Raw genomic sequence first — 22,807 nt, 5'->3', positions numbered from 1 at the left:
AAAATGTTTTTATGTTCATATTGAGTATTATGTGTATTATAAATATTTTCCAGAGTTTAGCATGCAAGATTCTAGAATAGAAAGAGCTATTGGAGTTTGCAAGAAATCGATTGCTGCTTTTTCTTGCAAAAAGGAAAAAGAAAAAAGCACTTGCTGGTGCACAAGAGCAGCTGTCTTCAATAACGCAAACTGATCACAAAGTTACCAACAAGATGAGGCTCCTGATCGAGAGGTTTCTTGAGCAAAAAAAAGGCCAATCATCATGTTTTAACTGAAGTCAAAAAGCACAGGCACCTACGTGGCAAGATGTGGAGGTGCTGGAGGTGAGCAAAGCACTTGGTCCTTTGCTAGATTTTATTAATGTTCTGTCAGGTGAGCTTACTTAAATCCTGTGCTGTCCTTGTTCAACACAGAAGTCCTGGCAGTAAAGTCTGATGACAGAGACCTGATTAAAAATTGAGTACCTCAACTCTAAATAAATACACAAAAGACTCGTCCCCCTGTTGTGGAAATTTTTGAGAAAATAAAGTATTGCAGTGGACTTTTACATTACAGTATAATGGTTACTTTCAATTATAATGGCTATTTTACCTTTTAGCCTTTAAAATAAAATTTAGCCAACATTTCAACAAGGATTAGGGTACTGTAACTTGAAGATAGTCATTTTATTTAAATACTGTAGAGTCTTGTATCTTTGACTATGAAAAAAATTGCAATACATGTCTTTTTTTTCTTGTGCAGTTTTTGAAATTTGAAATATTGAGATTTTTTTTTTTTTTGAATATTGCACACCCCATATGACAATCACGTAACATTCACAAGGACTAACACTACACCTGCCGACATACCCATAAGCTAAGTCTATTAATAAATGGTAAAAAAGGAGTCATTGTTTAACAATTAAACCCATACAGTCATTGCTTTAATGGCATTTCTGGTTCTTGTTAATACCTGCTTCTGTAACACTTATTAGTTATAGATGTCCAAAGCAATCACAATGCTTTGTAAAGGTTCCCAGCACATAAATATTTACAGTTGCTGTAATAATGTAAGTGTAATTGGAGCTCATTTTTCTTATTCTTGTCATTTAACATAAAATGCACCAATAAGTGTGATGTGTCATTCATTAGCAAACATTGTAATCACTTCCTAACATCTGTGCCATAAACAGAATAACACACTCCAGGATTGCTATTATACAAAAGTAATCCACTTCAGTGGTAACAAAATGATGTTTACCCAAAATGCTGCGCTCTCTTAAATGTGCATGATTAACCAAATGTGTTGACTAAATATCTATTACATAAATATCTTTATACGCACATGAACTTTAATGCCATCCCACTCTTAATCCGTAAGGTTTAATATGGAGTTATGGAGTAAACCCTTTGCAGCTATAACATCTTCAACTCTTCTGGGAAGGCTTTCCACAAGGTTTGGGAGTGTGTTTATGGGAATTTTCGACCATTCCTCTAGAAGCGTATTTTGTTGTGATTTTGAATAATGATGAGGGACTTTATTTAAAATTATAAATAATTTTCAAGAGGGAATATAGTGAAAAACTTTGTATGCTTTACAAGGGATTGACTTTATTTTATGTTCAAATAATGTAGCAAACTTTGTAGACAAAATCACATAAAAAGTAACAAGTCAGATTGATCATAAGTTTTTATATTTTACTCTGGATTGTAAAATATGTTAACGTGTGAAATTGTAGCTGGGCAGATAAAAGGATGTGATCAGTCACAGCATAACTGATTTATCCTGGAAAAAAGGTCTGAGGAGAGACTCCTGTCATACACCAGACCTGGTGAGTTTATTATAATAAATTCTGAAAAACACAACAGGACAGAATTACAGACAAATATAAACACATTGCTTATGAACAACAGCAGCATAAATTTAACACATATCATACAGTAAAGAGACAGTAAGTCAGTAACTCACTGTAGTGTCTCCAGTTTACAGTGTGGATCCTTCAGTAGATCAGAGAGTAGCTTCTCTCCTGATTCTCCTGGATTATTAACGTACAGATCCAGTTCTCTTAGATGTGATGAGGGGTTTGACCTCAAAGCTGAAGCCAGAGCAGCACAACCTTCATCTGTAATACCGCAGTCCCACATCCTGCAAGAAAATAAACCTTCTCACACTTAACACACTCAGTTTTAGTATTGAAAACATGAACTACACAAAATCTTTATATACGGTACACTAACTCTCCATCTCACACACACAACAATGACAATATATCAGATCACTACAATTACAGTTACCACAGAGGAGAAGTGGATGTTGTAGTGTTTATTAAAACTGTGTGTGTTTGTGTACCTCAGTATCTCCAGTGTACAGTGTGGACCCTTCAGTCCATCAGAAAGCAGCTTCACTCCTGAATCCTGCAGTTTATTGTTACTCAGGTCCAGTTCTCTCAGACTGGAGGAGTTTGAGCTGAGAACTGAGGACAGAACTCTACAGCTTTCCTCTGTCAGATTACACTCACACAGACTGGAAGAGAAATGATGAAGTGTTTGATTTATTTCTCTAATAGTGTTTCCATCAGAGAGAAATAAAGTGTCCACCTCAGCACAAGGTTCTAATGTCAGGATAAAAATATAAAATGAACAGTCTGTGTATAAACTCAGACTGCTCTTGGACAGATGTATCCATGTCCATGTGTCACAGCTCACACTTTAAAAAAGGGAAAGTTGTGGTGTTCAATTTCAAGTTTGCACTTCATATTCTCACACAACTGACTTATATTCCTCTTCTGAACATGTGTCAATCTTATAAAAATCATTAGATCAGGGCGAATGTAAAACGACCAAATGTCAGTCATGTTAAAGATAATGAAAGTAGTTAAGCTTTTTGTGGAAACTCCACCTCCTGCTCTGGAAACATAAGGGAAAACTAAAACTAATCAAATGCCGATCATATTTTGAGTTAGATAAGTTCTACTCAGTTTGTTGAGGTTTTATTTTCTGTTTATAGTGTCATTTATAGTGTCATTGTTTGAAGCTTTCTTAGCATATCTGACTTAAAGAGCCATAGATTAGTTTATCTTGCTTGTTTTTGGTTTAACAGCAACAGTAACATTAGCTAAAAGGCTAACTAAACGTTGCACAGGCATGGCTGCTAACTTTACCTCTTAAGTTATTAGTAAACATAATTGTTATTTACTGTAAATGTCAAATGTCCCAATTTAATTTGGTTGTATGTAGCTATAGTTAATACCATGATGTTTATTTTAGCTACAACTATTTACATTGGATAAGCAATTTTGGCATGAAATATACAATGGATAGAAATGATGGCACAGTTATTAACATTAAATATAACCAGAATTTTAAGGAGAAAACAAAGGCACATAGGGAGTGCATACAGTACAGAATACAGAAGCGTTTGCGGTGTACCTGACATGCCTAAATTTGATTTTATGTGTGTTTGTTATATTTGTGTTTTAGCCTTTTACTCATTTTAGAATTGCATTTTTTCTACATTATAATTTGTCTGTTTTAATTTGTTCTTAATCTGCTTGATTGAAATAGTTTTAACTTATTTATTTTATCTTGTAAAGCACTTTGTATGTAGTAAGATAAGTGCAATATAAATAAATTATTATAATTTATTATAATTATTATTTAAATTATTATAATTATAATGGTAAAAACCTTTTTTAAAATTTTTTAAATTTATATGTAGTGTTCCTGTTGTTGAACAATGACCTCCATTTTGCTTTGAGTGATTTTAAAAAGGCTCTCTAGTGGTTAGTATTCACTTGCATTTGTTGGTGTATTTGACATGTTTAAATTTGAATTTATGTATGTGTGTTGAATTAAGTTGTGATGAACCCGATTAGTTTATTTAGTGTTAATTGAGCAGGAATGGACAGATTGGTGAGGAGGGCAGGATCTGTGGTTGGAAGAGCTGGTGACAGTAGCAGAGAGAAGGCAGACCCTAGACAGACTGCTCTCTATCCTGGACAACACCCACCACCCTCTGCACAGCATATTCACCAGGCAGAGGATAGGTATGTCAGGTGTTCTGTGACACACTTTCACACGGTCATGCTCCATTACAAGACTGTGAAACTCTTTATATAAACTTATTATATAAACTTATATAATATAATAACTTATATAACATTTTCCTAAATAAAAAATTACCAATTATAAATTATTTGTCTGATCTGTTTCATTTGGCTCACTTTGTCTGCTTTTGGGACAAACTCTCTAACCATTAGGCCACGACTTCCTGAGATCCATCTGTTTGTGACCTCAAACTGAAGCAAGCTGGCGTTTTGCAGCAGGACAATGATCCAAAACACACCAGCAAGTCCACCTCTGAATGGCTGAAGAAAAACAAAATGAAGACTTTGGCGTGGCCTAGTCAAAGTCCTAACCTGAATCCTATTGAGATGCTGTGGCATGACCTTAAACCCTAAAATTTGGATTAATTACGACAATTCTGCAAAGATGAGTGTACCAAGATTCCTCCACAGCCCTGTAACAGATTCATTGCAAGTTATCGCAAAAGCTTGATTGCAGTTCTTGCTGCTAAGGGTGGCCCAACCAGTTATTAGGTTTTTCACACTTTTTCACACATTGCCATGTAGGTTTGGATTTTGTTTTCCCTTTATAATAAAACATTCATTTTAAAACTGCATGTTGGGTTTACTTGTGTTATCTTTAACTAATATTTATATTTGTTTGATGATCTGAAACATTAAATTGTGACAAACGTGCAGAAAAATAAAAAATCAAGAAGGGGCAACACTTTTTTTCACACAAGTACGTACGTACGTATGTATGTATGTATGTATGTATGTATGTATGTATGTATGTATGTATGTATGTATGTATCTGTCTGTCTGTCTGTCTGTCTATCTATCTATCTATCTATCTAAAATGCATTTAACTGATAGAGGGTGATGGTGAAAGAATGTTTATTTAGTCCATGGAGAAAACTCTTTTGGAGGATTGTTACATTGAACTGTGCCATTTGTGTCTCTCACTTTCCTTATTTCCTCAGTGAATGTGGAAGAGTAAAGAGTGTTCAGTGGACAAGCATTTACAGAACTCAATTTGCACTGTTTTGTTTTTGTATACTACCTCACATCTAAGATGGATAGAAATTTTTAATATACAGCACATGTGGAATTTTGCCTTTTTGTGTAAAGTGAGGTTTTATAGCACAAGATGTACCAAGTTGTTTTCAGGCATTTTTCTAAGTAATGGAACTAAGATAAATGTACCCCCACTCCTACTTCAAAGGTACATTTATTTTATTTTATTTTTAAAAGTGTAATACTACAATATCAACAACTGTAGTGGTGGGAAAGCCAAGGCATTCGGCCAAATTGGTTTTTGAATGTCCATAGAATGCTTGCTCACTAAAAGTATTGGGAACTTCTTTATTCATTGCAGATTACACTTTCTATCTCCAAAGTGACATCGATGCATTTATTTTATTTGATGAATGGTTCTTAAAATGGAGCAAAGTCATTTTATATGGCAGAAGATTCTTTTTTATATGGAGCCTTGTGTCATGTTCTCATTGGTTGATGTAGTCATGTGTTCTTGTTCTGGTTTTTCACTGGTTCCCTGTGTGTATTTAACCCTGTGTGTTTGCCATGTTCTTTGTCGGTTGTTGTCCTTTTATGGCTGTTGTGTGTAATTGAGTTTCTCGTCTTCTTTTTGTCATTGCCTTGCCCAGGATTAGTTTGTGTTGTGTTTATTAAAATCTTTACTTGCATTTGGATTCCCTGCCTTTTCGTTCTACGCCCGTGACAGTGTAATAGAGAACTTTTTGGTCGAGTAGATGGCAGGGGTTGTCAAATTGTGTTACATTAGATTGTATCTGGTTTATGTGTCAGGCCCCCGGATACGGTGGGAAGGAGACAGACCCGTAGGCAGGATAGCTTCAAATGAAAGGGGTTTAATACAGTAGGGAAACAAACAGACATCCACACGACACGGGGAACTAACGGAAATTACACTAATGAATCCGCGCTGCCATTGGCAACGCGGCTCACATATATACATACACAGACAATCACAGGATGGGAAACAGGTGAGGAGACAGGGAGGAGCAGACAAAGGCGGGGCAGACACGTGACAATAATAAAAACATTAGCACGTGTCCTAAGGTCCGCGCAGATCCCTGACAGAACCCCCCCCTTAAGGCGCGGCTCCCGAAGCGCCCAAAACCCGACAAGGTCCAGGAGGGGGGGCGAGGCCCACGGTGATTGGCAGGTGAGGGGAGCAAGGACGACGGCGAGGCCAGTGGGGGGAGCAAGGACCACGGCGAGGTAGGCGAGGGGAGCCAAGGCACACGGCGAGGTAGGTGGGGGGAGCAGGGCACACGGCGGCGCAGCCAAAGAGAGCCGAGCGACGTCCACAGCCGAGCTGAAGGGCCGAAGCGACGTCCGCATCCGAGCTGAAGGGCCGAGCGAAGTCCACAGCCGAGCTGTAGGGCCGAGTGACGTCCACCGCCGAACTGAGGTGCCGAGCAACATCCCCCGACGCACCGCGGCCAAACCCCCGCCTCGGCGACCAGAGAAAAGGGGCGGGAGGGCGGGAAGGATCCTCCGCCTCGGGCCCGCAGCACCCCCCGCGGAAAGAGTGAAGCGACGTCCTCCTCGGGATCTGTACCGGAAACGGAGCGGCGTCCTTCACCGGAAACGTGCAGGGCGATGCCGCGGGGCACCAAAAAAAAAGGGGGCCAACCAGGATGACGACATCCTCCACGAACGTGGTGAGGATGTCACTGGACTCAGGCCCGGAAGGACTGACGGGACAGTCCAGGGGGGAAGGATCCTCCGCCTCGGACCTGCAGCACCCCCCGCGGAAAGAGTGAAGCGACGTCCTCCTCGGGATCTGTACCGGAAACGGAGCGGCGTCCTTCACCGGAACATGCGGGGCGATGCCGCAGGGTGCCAAACAAAAGAAAAAAGGTGGGCCAACCAGGATCACGACATCCTCCGCGAACATGGTGAAGCGACGTCCTCCTCGGGATCTGTACCGGAAACGGAGCGGCGTCCCTCACCGGAGAAATGCGGAGCGATGTCTCTGGACTCAGGCCCGGAAGAACTGACGGAACAGTCCCAGGGGGAAGTGACGCGACGTCCTCCTCGGGAAAAACCGGAAACGGAGCGGCGTCCTTCCCCGGAGAAAAAAAGGCAAAAAGGAAAAAAAAAGGCCGGTCCGAGCTGGAAGCTATCCTGCTGGGTCTGCTGGGTCTTAAGGCGGATTCATTTTGTCAGACCCCCGGATACGGCGGGAAGGAGACAGACCCGTAGGCAGGATAGCTTCAAATGAAAGGGGTTTAATACAGTAGGGAAACAAACAGACATCCACACGACACGGGGAACTAACTTAAATTACACTAATGAATCCGCACTGCCATTGGCAACGCGGCTCACATATATACATACACAGACAATCACAGGATGGGAAACAGGTGAGGAGACAGGGAGGAGCAGACAAAGGCGGGGCAGACACGTGACAATAATAAAAACATTAGCACGTGTCCTAAGGTCCGCGCAGATCCCTGACATTATGTGAGTGCACTTCTCAAAAGTATGGTAAGTATGGTTTCCCTTTACCACATTCAAACCTAATTCACTCTTTGCTGTTTCATAAATAAGTCACAATAACTCCAATTTACCTTTTATAGCGTTTTAGTGTCACTAAATACAAATGTTCTGTGCTGTGCAGCATTTGCTCAGGGTTTTAAATGATCTGTAACTAAGTTCCAGTTCTGATCACATTTCCATTCTTGTTCTTCTTGGCCTGAGTATAGCTTTTGATTCTGTAGACCAGGATATTCTTCTTGACTTGAACACTGGGTAGGTCTCTAAGGACCAGCACTAAACTGGTTCAGATCATACTTGTGTGGTAGACAGTTTTATGGTAAATTGTGAAGTCACTCATCAAGACAATATGATATTTCATTTGGAGTTCCATAAAGATCTATTTTAGGAGCCTTGCTTTTCTCCCTTTACATGTCTCTTGTTCGACTCATTCAAACACATGAAATCAGTTCCCTTTCGATACTCCACTCATACTGCGTATGGGGGAAAAGCTCCTTTTTTCCTCAATACTGAAGCCTTTTTCAATAACGCAGTGCAACTGCACTGCCATTGGTTTAATCTGTAAACTTTTTTAAACCAATGACGGCGCTGCATAGCTGCGCGAGCCTGTGGAGATGCAGCGCGCCAAAGCCCAAGGAAATCAGATCTTACTCCTTCAGCGACGACTTCACTTCGCTGAATTTCCTCTGAACGCCTTCGCTGGATTTTCGCCGTTGAACAGGCACCGCACAGGCGCTCTTTAGACAGCCGCTTCTTGCGCCGTTCTCGGGCCGCCGGCTTCCTGCTTGCAGCCGCTTCTCAGCGATCTCCTGCCGCCATCCGGCGATCACAAAAAGAGCTTTCCAGCGGTTTTCACCGCTCTAAAAGAGCATTTCCGAAAACGCCGTTTTAACGGCGGCGGCCATGCCGCGTCACAACTGTGGCACATGCAGAGTCCCTCTGCACGACAATGACGGCCATGAGGAGTGCGTTTCCTGCCTGGGTAAATCCCACGCTGAAACTGCACTCACTGAGTCCTCATGCGGCTTCTGTGAGAGCATGAGTCTCGCCTCTCTGCGCTTGCAGATCGCTTTCTTTAATGAAAGTGACCCCGCCCCTCACGCCCCCCCGTCTTTTTCCTCCCGCGAGCGACAGCGGGGAAGAGGGGCTCAGCGCCCGGGTTTGGGTGAGCTCACGCCGGCTCGGCACCCGCATGCCTCACCCTCTCCAACGAGAGAGCCGTCCCCCGTCCTCTTCTCATGCCCAGAGCAGCGTCCCTCAGCTGAAGTGAGTGACCTCATCTCATTTGGCGGATCGGAGGACGAGCCGCTTGACGACTCCATGTCACTCGCGGCTTCTGAAACGGAAGACTGGGCCGGTGATTCTAACCCCTCCCACTTGCCGTCGCGAGAGCCCATTGACGCCAAAGCTGGGATGGATGCCGAGCTTCTCCGCATCCTCTCCAGAGCTGTCGAAGATCTCCATCTGGAGTGGGCCCCCCCTGAGGAGCCGACGCGCAGCAGGCTGGACGAGTGGTTACTGCCGGGAAGCCGCCAGGCCCCCCGCCAGCGTTCTTCCCTGAGGTGCACGATGAGCTCACAAAGTCGTGGCGCGCCCCCTACTCGGCCCGCCTACGCACTTCCTCTGAAGCTCTCAGCGCAGTAGATGGCTCTCAGGAGAAGGGCTATGAGCAATTGCCGCCCCTGGACGAGGCCGTGGCTGCTCATCTCTGCCCCCCCCGTGGCTGTGGGGTGGAAAAGCAAGAGAGCCCTTCCTTCAAAGCCCTGCAGGATGACATCTGCCATGGCTGGCAGAGCCTACACTTCTGCGGGCCAAGCCGCTTCAGCACTACACACCATGGCCATTCTACAGGTGTTCCAGGCAAAGCTTCTCCGTTCCCTGGATGAGTCGAGCCCTAGTGAACCTGCTTTTTGCGACCTCCGCAGCGCCACAGATCTGGCCCTGCGCGCCACAAAAACCACGGCCCAAGCCATTGGACGATCCATGGCCAACCTGGTTGTGCTGGAGCGCCACCTCTGGCTTAACCTCACTGAGATTAAGGAGAGCGACAAGGTGGCCTTTCTAGATGCCCCAGTCTCTCCATCCGGTCTCTTCGGGCCGGCCGTAGAAGCGTTTACGGAGCGCTTCACCGCAGCACAGAAGTCGTCCCAGGCTATGCGGCACTTCCTGCCCAAGCGCTCCACCTCTGCCCCGAGTCACCCCAGGACTGCGCCGACTCAGCGCCAGAGCAAACCTGTCCCTTCTGCCCCCCAGGTGGCGCCCCCTAAGGAGCAGCACCCAGCTCGCCCCACTAAGCGCGCTAAACCGCCTGGACATCAATTTTCCTCTTCCACACTCGTCAGTGTTCAGGCCCCTAATCAGTGGCCTGCCATCCGACACTGTCCAGCCCCTTGTCACGCGGGCCGAGGCCTGGCAGGCCATCCCCGGAGTGTCCAAGTGGGTGTTGGGGATAATAAAATACGGCTACTCACTGCAGTTCGCCCTGAGACCCCCGCGTTTTCGCGGGGTGATTCCCACTTTGGTAGAGCCGGATGACGCCCAGGTCCTCCGCACCGAAGTGCTGAAGCTGTTTAGGAAGGGAGCCATAGAGATGGTTCCTCCCTCAGAAAGTGGGTCGAGGTTCTACAGCCGTTATTTCCTTGTCCCCAAGAAAGATGCCGGTCTCAGACCCATCTTAGACCTCAGACTCCTGAACCTCTCCCTCATGAAACGGAAGTTCAGGATGTTGACACTGAAGCAGATCCTCACGCAGATTTGCCCCGAGGACTGGTTCTTCTCGCTGGATCTGAAAGATGCTTACTTTCACATCCAGATAGCCCCACATCACAGACGATTCTTGAGATTCGAGTTCGAGGGTGTGGCTTACCAATATGTAGTCCTTCCCTTTGGGCTGTCTCTAGCTCCTCGCACTTTCACGAAGTGCATGAACGAGGCACTTTCCCCTCTGAGACAGATGGGAATCCGCATTCTGAACTATCTCGACGACTGGCTCATTCTAGCCCAGTCGCGAACCGAGCTAGACCACCACAGATCCGTGCTCTTGAGCCACTTAGAGTGCCTAGGACTCAGGGTGACGTAGCTCCGATACTGTCATTTCTCCTTGAGCGTCTGGACAAAGGTCTCACCCCTTCCACGCTCAAGGTGTACGTAGCAGCCATCGCAGCATTTCATGCTCCTATTGCTGGCCAATCAGCGGGTCGAAACGGCCTCATTGTGCGTTTCCTGAGAGGTGCTAGGAGGTGCTACGTCCTCTCACCGCTCCCACTTGGGACCTTCACACGGTCCTTGAAGCGCTCAAAGGACCTCCCTTTGAACCGCTGCGGTCAGCTGGCCTTCAGCCCCTAACGCTCAAAACCGCTCTGCTACTTGCTCTAGCATCGGTCAAGCATGTTGGTGATTTGCAGGCCCTCTCGGTGAGCCCTGCATACCTTGAGTTTGGGCCCAATGACTCAAAGGTCATTTTAAAACCCAGGCACGGCTACGTACCTAAAGTGCTCTCAACGCCATTTAGAGCGCAGTTTGTTTCTCTCTCGGCTCTGCCTCTGTTGTCAGGTGAGCAAGAGCTGAATTTACTCTGCCCAGTGAGGGCTTTGAGGGTATACACTGAGCGGTCACAGCCGTTCAGGCAATCTGACCAGCTTTTTGTCTGCTTTGGTGGCCGCACCAAGGGGTCTTCGGTCTCAAAGCAACGCCTCTCGCGTTGGATAGTCGACGCTATCGCTCTATGTTACTCTTCTATGGGTCTTGAATGCCCCATAGGAGTAAGAGCCCACTCCACTAGAGGGGTGGCCTCTTCATGGGCCTGGTCTGGTGGTGTCTCTATCAAGGACATCTGTGAGGCGGCCAGTTGGTCCTCGCCGTCCACTTTTGTCAGATTCTATAACCTGGACATCCCGACCTTGCACGCTCGGGTTCTTTCGGTTTGATACGACGGCCTCTTCAGACTCCGTCATCATACCACCTCCGGGGAGTATCTCAGGGAACCGAGGTTACGTTCGTAACCGAGTACGTTTTTATAGTTATATAGATGACACACAAGTTTATATATCAGTGTAACTGTTAAATATTTGTTAATAAATATTTATTTATCATCAACAAATGCTGACTTCCTTAAGGTGAATTTTAATAAGAAGAAGCTTCAGTCAAACTGCTTTTAGTGTTGCTGCTCCCAGGATGTGGATCTCACTCTCAGTGTATATCCACATTTACAAAGCAGCTTAAACATGTGTGTGTGTGTGTGTGTATGTGTACCTCAGTTTCTCCAGTGTACAGTGTGGATTCTTCAGTCCATCAGAGAGCAGCTTCACTCCTGAATCCTGCAGTTTATTGTTACTCAGGTTCAGTTCTCTCAGACTGGAGGAGTTTGAGCTGAGAACTGAGGACAGAACTCTACAGCTTTCCTCTGTCAGATTACACTCACACAGACTGGAAGAGAAATTATGAAATATCAGAACACTGATCTCAAGCACACAAAAACAGCCATAATCCAGCTAAAATTAAAGATGCAACAAAAATGTCAGTGTGTTTGTGTCACACACACTAATCAGAGGACAGGACACCACATCGGCACATTTACAGGATCAGGGACGTCTTTCTGCACTCCAAAATCTCTCAGGAAATGTACGTAACACACATATGTGAGAGTGAGCCTACAAACACCACACTCTGATCTGTGTTCGATTTATTACAACCAACACTGCAGATACAGTGCATTTTATTACAGAAAATAAAGAATTATTGAGCTGTACACTAACAGTTAATAACATGACAATACTAGTTGTACTTTACAGTCAGTTATATGTTACCATAAGTAACAATAACAGAACAAACAGTGTTGTTCTCTGTGCTCGCACAGGTAGAAAACTGTCACCTCCAGACCTCTGATTTTACATATACAATCCAATAACAGTGATCACGACACTACACTCACCTGTGACTGATTATTCATCCTGTCTCTTTTTACCTGCTTGTACACTTCCCCGTCAAAGAACCCCATCATAATATAAATCTTCATATAAAAAGTCACATTTCAAAATACATCCTCTACATACAGTTAACTGTTTGAAAAAGAAAATATTCATCACTCATCTGAGTTTGCTGCCTAGCTTGTTTCTAACAAAATAAGAAGATACTGTAAAGTGAACATTTTCCCACTTCATCTGTCGAATGTGTCGAGGTCCAAAATGATGATTGATGTTTTATTTACCACAAGCTCAGTCCTTGGTAAAGTTTAGGAGTAGTGCAGACTGAAAAAGACTTTTGTTTTTCCTTTGTATTAGGGTAAATGTTTAACCTATGTTTAACCATTATTAAAAAGAAAATTGAGGAAAAAAGACATGACAGAGTGAATCTCCCCACAACACTATGTCACACAGAACAAAAGATGAGGAACTTGAACATAAAGAGATACGTGAAGGACATTAGAGTGTTTTAATATTTACTTTTTATATTTTCTTTCCATATTGATCCCATTTTGTCAGTCTGATGTTTTTCTCATCTGTGAGAGTTCTGTTAAATGTCACTTTCAAAATAAACAGAAAAGAAAAAGTCTTTCACTGGTTTTTAGTCCAGAAATGTCTTTAGTTCTCAAATGCAAGCATTTAAGATATTAGGATTTTATATTAGGATTTTATTAGTATTTTATGTGATAGACCAGCACAAAGTGGCACATAATTGTGAAGTGGAAGGAAAATGATAAATGGTGTCCAACTTTTTTTTTACAAATAAATAAAAAGTGTGGTGTGCATTTGTATTCAGCCACACTGAGTCAATACTTTGAAGAACCACCTTTCGCTGCAATTACAGCGACAAGTCTTTTGGGGTATGTATCTACCAGCTTTGCACATCTAGAGAGTGAAATTTTTGCCCATTCTTTGCAAAATAGCTCAAGCTCAGTCAGATTGGATGGCGAGCATCTGTGAACAGCAATTTTCATGTCTCGCCACAGATTCTCAATTGCATTTAGGTCTGGACTTTGACTTGGCCATTCTAACACATGAATATGCTTTGATCTACAGTAAACCACTCCATTGTAGCTCTGGCTGTATGTTTAAGGTCATTGTCTTGTTGGAACCTCTTTTGCAGACAGGTTTTCATCTAAGATTGCCCTGTATTTGCCTCCATCCATCTTCCCATCAACTCTGACCAGCTTCCCTGTCCCTGCTGAAGAAAAGCATCCGCACATGATGCTGCCACCACCATGTTTCACGGTGGGGATGGTGTTCAGGGTGATGTGCAGTGTTAGGTTTACACCACACATAACATTTTGAATTTTGCCAAAAAAGTTACATTTTGTTCTCATCTGACAGAGCACCTTCTTCCACATGCTTGCTGTGTCCCCCACATGGCTTGTCGCAAACTGAAAATGGGATTTCTTATGGCTTTCCTCTTAACAATGGCTTTCTTCTTGTAAACCAGACAGAGACCAAGAGCCACATTTTTTACCATGTTACCGCAAAGACCCACATCATAAATATGGGCACATATGAACATCACCCTTTTTTTCCTGCCATTTTGAGAGCAAACTTGACACAAATTGTTTACTCAAATGATCTTGCTCCTTCTGGGAAACTAACTGCGCGTTTGGTGAAAATACCGTATTAAAATGATATAAAATGACTCATATCATGTCATAATATTTTGTTCATGTGGACCAGCCCTCAATTCAGATATAACATGTTAGTGTAAAAAGTGAAACAATCTTCTGTAAAAGTACCAGAGGTTTGTTTAAAGATGATTAGAGTAACTATTAACGAACATTAATCCAAACAGTGCAGTTCAGTGTTACATTAAAAAACAAAACCATGCAGTAATACATTTATAATAACTCACTTAGCTGTTCTGGAGGCTTTGACCACTGGCAGCAGCCTCAGAAGACATTCCTCTGATAGATCATATTTCCTCAAATCAAACTCATCCAGCTCTTGTTCTGAGTTCAGTAACACAAACACCAGAGCTGACCACTGAGCAGGAGAGAGTCTGGCTCCACTGAGACATCTGTAACCTTCTCTGTTCACGTAAGATTGTACTTCCTGCACTAGGGAATTATCATTCAGTTCATTCAGACAGTGGAACAAATTGATGGATTTCTCTGGAGATGGATTCTGCCTGATCTTCTCCTTGATGTACTCTGTTTCCTGTTTGCTGTGAGATCTGCTTCCTATCTGTGGCATTAAGTCTCGTAAGAGAGTCTGATTGGACTCAAGTGAGAGACCCAGAAGGAAGCGGAGGAACAGGTCCAGGTGTCCATTCTGACTCTGTAAAGCCTTGTCCACTGCATTCCTGAGTAGATCAGACATGTTTGGATTTCTGTGGATTTTAAAACGTCCTGTGCTTTGCTCCACAAGGACATTTGTCTTACTAAAAATAAAGCAGAATAATACATATAAAGCAGCCAGAAACTCCTGAACACTCAGGTGTACGAAGCTGAACACCTTCCCCAGCTGAAGCCCAAACTCCTCTCTGAAGATCTGGGTACACACTCCTGAGTACACTGACACATCTCTGACATCAATGCCACACTCTCTCAGGTCTTCCTCATAGAAGATCAGGTTTCCTTTCTTCAGCTGTTGGAAAGCCAGTTTTCCCAGTGCCATGATACTCTCTCTGGTCTGCTGAGGATCAGGGTCACATTTCTGATGGTATTTTTGGTCCTTGTGTTTGATCTGAAAGATCAGGAAGTGTGTAAACATTTGAGTCAGAGTCTTGGGGATCTCTCCACTCTCTGCTTCACCCAACATTCTCTCTAGAACAGTGGCTGAGATCCAGCAGAAGACTGGGATGTGGCACATGATGTAGAGGCTTCTTGAAGACTTCAGGTGTGTGATGACTTTATTGGCCAGGTTCTGATCACTGATCCTCTTCCTGAAGTACTCCTCTTTCTGAGGATCACTGAACCCTCGTACTTCTGTTAACTGGTCTACACACTCACGAGGGATCTGATTGGCTGCTCCTGGTCGAGAGGTTATCCAGAGAAGAGCGGAGGAAAGCATATTCCCCTTGATGAGATTTGTCAGCAGCACATCCACTGAGGCTGACTCAGTTACATCACACAATCTCTCATTCTTCTCGAAATTTAGAGGAAGTCGACACTCATCCAGACCATCAAAGATCAACAGCACTTTGTAGGAGTCACCGTCTATTGATTCTAGTTCTCTCAATTCTGGGAAAAAGTGATGAAGAAGATTCATCAAACTGAGATTTTGCTGCTTCATCAGATTTAGCTCTCTAAAAGGAAATGGGAACATGAAGGTAACATCCTGATTTACTTTTCCTTCAGCCCAGTCCAGAATGAACTTCTGCACAGAGACTGTTTTTCCAATCCCAGCAACACCTTTAGTCAGCACAGTTCTGATGGACTTGTCTTTAAAGAGGTCATTACATTTGATGGGTTTCTCCTGTATTGCTGGTCTCCTGGAGACTGTCTCAATCTGTCTCACCTCATGTTCATTATTGACGTCTCCACTCCAACCCTCTGTGATGTAGAGCTCTGTGTAGATCTCATTCAGAAGTGCTGAGCTTCCATGCTGTGAGATTCCTTCATTAATTCTTTTAAACTTCTCTCTCAGCTTGGACTTCATCTTTGGCTGATACACAGAACCTACAGACTCTAATAAACAAAGTAATAAAATGTTCTAATGCAGTATCAGCAAGAAGAATATAAAATGTCAATTTATTTCAGTTGCTGCTCTTCATTCCTGATTGATTTACTAAATATTATTAAAGCAACAGGACCATTGTACAGAGTAACCACAAGCTGGACCATGAACAGAACAGAAAAGCAGCAGATTTACATGAAACTAAAATGAAATTTAAAACTAAATCTGTTCATATCTAAAACTATTTTCTCTCTAAAGTGAACCTGATGGAATAAAGTCATGACTCAGAGCTCTTACTGTTGTGCAGTGTGTTAGCAAGATCTGTGTGGTTCATGTTCTTCAGGACATGCAGTGTGATCTTCAGCACTCCCTCTCTGACACTGTGCAGATCCTCCTCATCCTCCACCTCCCTCTCAGTGCATGCTGGGTAATCTGGATTCAGGAGCTTCCTAAACCTCTTCAACTCATTCTTTAACAAAGTAATGACTTTGTGTTCCAGCTCCTGGTTAGACACACAAAGAATCAGATCTGAATATTGTCATGCTACACAGAGAGAAATGTTTTTATTTTATGAAAAGAAGAAAAGTCTCTCTTTATTACAACGGTTATAAAGAGTAAAATTCTGTCTGATTACCTATAATGCTGTTAATTAAATACACAGTAAAAAGAAACACATATATTACACACAAATGCACACACCTTGAATATGGAGTCCAGCTGATGTCTGCTGGTGTTTGATTTCTTATTTTGTGGTCTGTGAACAAACAAAACACATCATGTAATATGGACTATATGTATTCATAGCTGCACAAATCACACACTAATAAATACAGAGACAGATATTTAACACTATCCTCTTAACACGATACACTGATTTCAGGATTTCCTAACTGACACCAACATGTTTAGAAACAAATGTTTGAATAAATGAATAAAATATTTATATTGTCATTAATGTCCCAGGTGTAAATGTTCTTCTGTAGCACCACAGACCCTCCAGCTCAGGGACTGCAGACTGAACTGAACTCTTAAAGCAGTTTTCCTCACTGCCAGTCCGAGAGCTGCAGCACTGCACAGTTTAGTGTTTTACTGCTTCAACACCTGATAAAGCTCATGAAGGGCTTCATAATGAGACGAGTGAGTTTGATCAGGTGGAACAATGCTGTAAAACACCTCACTATACTGACCTCACATCAGTAGAACTGTCTCCGTCTCTGAAGTGAATTTTTTTTTCCATTGACTGGTCACTCTTCATGGACACACAGCTGGGATCTGGTGAGTCTGATCTCTTTCCCTCCATCATTCTAGAATTACAACAGAAATATTACTACTCTGACTAATAATCAGCAATACTCTACTTGTCTCAGCACTGTTAAACAATTTGTTCATCATTAAACAACAATAATTCTATCTTTTTAATTCAGATCCAGTCTGTACACTTATTTAGGAGACAGGCCTTATAACTCAGGAATTACACTGATATCAGGAGTCCCAGTCACAGCTAACTGACTCAGCTGGGTCTTAAAGCCTGTAGAGTTCACTGACTCAAAGCTATGCTGCTCTTATGCTCCACATTACACAATCCTTTTTACTCTTCTCTCAGTGAATGATTTGTCTAAACTGTTCTTAGATCAGATCAGTGATATATTCACCGCTATTAAACACCTTAAAGCAAACTTGAGTTCCTCTGTTAACCAGTGAGTGTTTAGAGATACAGATGTGTTCCCATGAGATGGTGTGTATTTATTGCTGGTGAATGTAAAAGTAAGTCACCTCTCGTCTTTCTGTGAGTCCTGTTTTCCAGACACACTCATGTTGTAGGTCATGTCTCCTTCTCCAGATTACAGCAGGACACACGTTTACTTCACTCCAACATCGGTGTGTTAAATTAAACCCTGAATCAGCAGAGTTCACTTACAGGAAATAGTCACACTATCAAATTATAAAACAACCTGTGTACATTAAAACTTTTTTACAAACTGAGAAAACTCTTCCACATCTACTGTTAGTTCATTGTCTTTATAGCCTTAGATTTTGATACTCACTGTGTTTTTACTCGTCAATTCTTTTATTTTTTAGTCGTCATAAAACTGAGCTGCTGAGTTTCACTTTTACTGACACCAACTGGTTTTTCTGGTTTAAGCTGAAGTTTGTGTGTGTGTGTGTGTGTGTGTGTGTGTGTGTGTGTGTTTGTGTGTGTGTGTGTGTTTCATTCTTGTTTATTTATCTTTTAATGGACATTTTTAGGGACTTCATTATGAGCGGGTGATGGAGTCAAATGCTCAGCTGGAGAATGAGAAATATATCGTTCAGCGTCAGTTCAGGCAGGCCACATAGTCAAGCTCGGCTATCAGCTGATGTCATTTTTTTAACCCTGCCCATCAGCTGATCTGATTCCTAAGCGCGCTATTGGTCCCTTTCAAACAGGGCGCCCTATTTAAATGCTTTTTTCAGTCTGTCTGCTTGGCTGTTTCCTCTGCATTGCTGCAACTGCGATTTAAACTCGGTGGCTATTGGGAGTTTAAACCGCAAGCTATCTTCTTTTGTGGGGCTGCTTCCTCTGCTTTGCTGCTGCTGGGATTTAAACTCGGCGGCTAATTACAGTTTAAACCGCAAGCTATCTCCTTTTGTGTTCGCGATGTGGAACTATAAGAGTTCGTGATTACTATTAGTATACTCGAGCCGAAGGGGTAAATCGATACGGTGCGCATGTTCGTGTATAATGGTGCGTTTGTTGAGCCGGAAGCGACCTTAGGGCTGGCGTGTTGTACAGTCTGTTATGCTATGCTACGTTAGGCTATGCTTCGCTATGCTATGTATGTTATGCTATGCTAGGTTATATTGTATGTTACGCTATGTTATAAGATAAGGTTATGCTATGCTTTTGCATTGCTCGTCATGATGGGTCATGCCATGCTTGCTATACTAGGCTAGATTACCTCATGCTAGGTAATGCATGCTGCGATATGCCTTGCTAAGCCAGCTCGTTATGGTATGCTAGGTTATGCTATGTTATGTTATGTTAGCTAGGCTTACCTTGCTAAGCTATGTTACGTTATGCTATGCCTTGCTAGGCCAGGTTAGGTTACGTTGCGCTATGTTATGCCTCGCTGGGCTATGTTAGGTTACGTTATGCCATGCCCTGCTAGGCTATGTTAGGTTACGTTATGCTATGCCCTGCTCAGCTATGTTAGGTGAGGTTATGCTATGCCCTGCTAGCTATGCTAGGTTACGTTATGCTATGCCCTGCTCAGCTATGTTGGGTTACGCTATGCTATGCCCTGCTCAGCTATGTTGGGTTACGTTATGCTATGGTTACGTTATGCTATGCCCTGCTAGCTATGTTGGGTTACGTTATGCTATGCCCTGCTCAGCTATGTTAGGTTAGGTTATGCTATGCCCTGCTAGCTATGCTAGGTTACGTTATGCTGTGCCCTGCTCAGCTATGTTGGGTTACGTTATGCTATGCCCTGCTCAGCTATGTTAGGTTATGTTATGCTATGCCCTGCTCAGCTATGTTGGGTTACGTTATGCTATGCCCTGCTCAGCTATGTTAGGTTATGTTATGCTATGCCCTGCTCAGCTATGTTGGGTTACGTTATGCTATGGTTACGTTATGCTATGCCCTGCTAGCTATGTTGGGTTACGTTATGCTATGCCCTGCTAAGCTAGGCTAGGTTACGTTATGCTATGCCCTGCTCAGCTATGTTGGGTTACGTTATGCTATGCTCTGCTAAGCTAGGTTAGGTTACGTTATGCTATGCCCTGCTCAGCTATGTTGGGTTACGTTATGCTATGCCCTGCTCAGTTATGTTGGGTTACGTTATGCTATGCCCTGCTCAGCTATGTTAGGTTACATTATGTTATGCCCTGCTAAGATAGGTTAGGTTACGTTATGCTATGGTTATGTTATGCTATGCCCTGCTAAGCTAGGTTAGGTTACGTTATGCTATGGTTACGTTATGCTATGCCCTGCTCAGCTATGTTGGGTTACATTATGCTATGCTCTGCTAAGCTAGGTTAGGTTACATTATGCTATGGTTACGTTATGCTATGCCCTGCTAGCTATGTTATGTTACATTATGCTATGCCCTGCTCAGCTTTGTTGGGTTACGTTATGCTATGCCCTGCTAAGATAGGTTATGTAACATTATGCTATGTCCTGCTAAGCTAGTTTAGGTTACGTTGTGCTATGCCCTGCTAAGCTAGGTTAGGTTACGTTGTGCTATGCCTCGTTAGGCTATGTTGGGTTACGTTATGCTATGCCCTGCTAGGCTATGTTACGTTATGCTATGCCTCACCAGGCTATGTTAGTTTACGTTATGCTATTCCCTGCTAAGCTACGTTAGGTTACGTCATGCTATGCCCTGCTAAGCTATGTTAGGTATGTTATGCTATGCCTCGCTAGACCATGTTACGTTACGCCATGTTAGGCATTGTTGACTGTTATGATACATTATGCTATGCCTCGCTAGGCTGTGTTATGGTGCTTGGTGCTGTGCCTTGCTGGGCTATGTTGTTGCGTTGCATTGTGCTGCGCCTTGCTAGGCCGTGTTAGGTTAGGTTACGCTATGTTTTGCCTCGCTAGGCTGTTGTGATACGTCGTTCTGTGCCTCGATAGGCTGTTGTGATACGTTGTGCTGTGCCTTGCTAGGCTATGTTGTGTTGCATTATGCTATGCCTTGCTAGGCCATGGTAGGTTACGTTGCGCTATGTTATGCCTCGCTAGGCTGTGTTGGGCTGTGCCTTGCTGGGCTATGCTGCATTGCGTTGGGCTGTGCCTTGCTAGGCCGTGTTGGGTAATGTTACGCTATGTTGTGCCTCGCTATGCTGTGGTGATACGTTGTGCTATGCCTCGCTGGGCTGTGTTATGGTATGTTGTGCTGTGCCTTGCAAGGCTATGTTGTGTTGCGTTACGTTATGCTTTGCTAGGCCATGTAGGTTACATTGCACTATGTTTTATCTCGCTGGGCTGATGCGCCGTGCTGTGCCTCGTTATGCTGTTATGATACGTTAGGCCGTGCCTTGCTATGCGTTTTGTTACGTTTGGCTGTTATGATGCGTCGTGCCTTGCTGGGCTGTGTTTGTGTTATGTTGTGCTGTGCCTCGCTGGACTGTGTTGGGTTACGTTGTGCTGTGCCTCGCTGGGCTGTGTTGGGTTACGTTGTGCTGTGCCTCGCTGGGCTGTGTTGGGTTACGTTGTGCTGTGCTTCGCTGGACTGTGTTGGGTTACGTTGTGCTGTGCCTTGCTGGGCTGTGTTGTGTTGCGTTGCACTGTGTTTATGCCTCGTTGCCGCTGCTTCTTCAATTATTTAATAGCTGGACTTATCCGAGGTTTTCGCAGGAGTGTCTTGGTTGCATACTCATTAATTTGCCTATAATAATTTTCTTTCTGCTGTTAAAGAACCTGAAATTGTTGATTCTTTGTTGGGAAAGGAAGTTAACCTTCATGTTGTCCCTGATTCTTTTTGACCCCGCTGGAAGAACTTAATGTGTCATAACTTTGGTTTTCTTCCACATATTTGCCTGAAATTTACCAGGATTGTTCCAAATTATGAATTTTGCAAGCTTAATTAATTTTTTCTATTTTCATTGAACTATGTGTTCAGAACAGTATATACTACACGTTCGTTATCCTCTTGGGTCATTTTGACTCGGCCACATTTAATGGGTCAATAGGTCACACTTTTGCCCTTTTCAGCACAATGAACATACATACAGACACAAATGCACACGTAAAATGTCCACTAACATGCGCACCCAAAACACACACACACAAACACGCACACAAATTGGGCATTGCATTTCATTAGGCCTCCAGAAAAGAAAAAAAAGCCAAACATTTGTAAATATTTCACACTTTTGATATGCCTTCGCCTAGCAGAGGGCAAAATATGATCTACCGAAATGATGCCACTCACACACACACACACACACAAACACTGTTCAGAGCATTGGGCATTGCAATTCAGTTGGCCTCCAGACAAAAAAAAAAGCTACACATTTGTAAACATTTCACACAAACACACACGCGCACACACACACTCATACACACACATGCACACAAACATATTGGGCATTGCATTTCATTAGGCCTCCAGAAAAAAAGCTACACATTTGTAAATATTTCTCACTTTTGATATACTTTTAGGGGGCACGGTGGCTTAGTGGTTAGCACGTTCGCCTCACACCTCCAGGGTCGGGGTTCGATTCCCGCCTCCACCTTGTGTGTGTGGAGTTTGCATGTTCTCCCCGTGCCTCGGGGGTTTCCTCCGGGTACTCCGGTTTCCTCCCCCGGTCCAAAGACATGCATGGTAGGTTGATTGGCATCTCTGGAAAATTGTCCGTAGTGTGTGATTGCGTGAGTGAATGAGAGTGTGTGTGTGTGCCCTGCGATGGGTTGGCACACCGTCCAGGGTGTATCCTGCCTTGATGCCCAATGAAGCCTGAGATAGGCACAGGCTCCCCGTGACCCGAGGTAGTTCGGATAAGCGGTAGAAGATGAATGAATGATATACCTTTGCCTAGCAGAGGGCAAAATATGATCTACCGAAATGATGCTACACACACACACACACACACACACACAAGCACTGGGCATAGCAATTCATTAGGCCTCAAG

The 22,807-nt window shown here is 43.5% G+C and overlaps 1 protein-coding gene across 2 annotated transcripts; it reads right to left on the bottom strand.

Moving 5' to 3' along the window:
• Window positions 1–1,265: 1,265 nt before the first annotated feature.
• LOC132843540 (NLR family CARD domain-containing protein 3-like) lies at window positions 1,266–18,310 on the bottom strand. Of its 2 annotated transcripts, none has more exons than XM_060866947.1 (10): window positions 18,231–18,310; window positions 17,959–18,080; window positions 17,373–17,489; window positions 16,885–16,939; window positions 16,483–16,687; window positions 14,420–16,196; window positions 11,840–12,013; window positions 2,329–2,502; window positions 1,948–2,124; window positions 1,266–1,831 (listed from the first exon to the last, which is right to left on the bottom strand). In XM_060866947.1, exons 2-10 carry the CDS (start codon window positions 18,009–18,011, stop codon window positions 1,795–1,797), a joined length of 2,769 nt encoding a protein of 922 aa, XP_060722930.1. In that variant the 5' UTR covers window positions 18,012–18,080; window positions 18,231–18,310; the 3' UTR covers window positions 1,266–1,794. The 2 variants fall into 2 exon arrangements, with proteins under 2 accessions (XP_060722930.1, XP_060722929.1); XM_060866946.1 differs by having other exon boundaries at window positions 17,959–18,098; window positions 18,231–18,300.
• Window positions 18,311–22,807: the final 4,497 nt, after the last annotated feature.

Source organism: Tachysurus vachellii, chromosome 3, assembly GCF_030014155.1.
Source record: "Tachysurus vachellii isolate PV-2020 chromosome 3, HZAU_Pvac_v1, whole genome shotgun sequence".
In the NCBI taxonomy this organism is placed as follows: domain Eukaryota; kingdom Metazoa; phylum Chordata; class Actinopteri; order Siluriformes; family Bagridae; genus Tachysurus; species Tachysurus vachellii.
Note: the sequence above shows the minus strand (reverse complement) of the source record. Positions and strands in the feature narration are given on the sequence as shown.

What these genes read in the sequence shown, in the direction of transcription:
- LOC132843540 (XM_060866947.1), bottom strand. Translation starts at nt 18,011, where the DNA reads ATGACCTACAACATGAGTGTGTCTGGAAAACAGGACTCACAGAAAGAC. An exon ending in AGCTGGACTCCATATTCAAG is followed by an intron (nt 16,688 to 16,884) that starts GTGTGTGCATTT and finishes GTGTCTAACCAG; the next exon opens with GAGCTGGAACACAAAGTCAT. An exon ending in TGCTAACACACTGCACAACA is followed by an intron (nt 16,197 to 16,482) that starts GTAAGAGCTCTG and finishes TTTGTTTATTAG; the next exon opens with AGTCTGTAGGTTCTGTGTAT.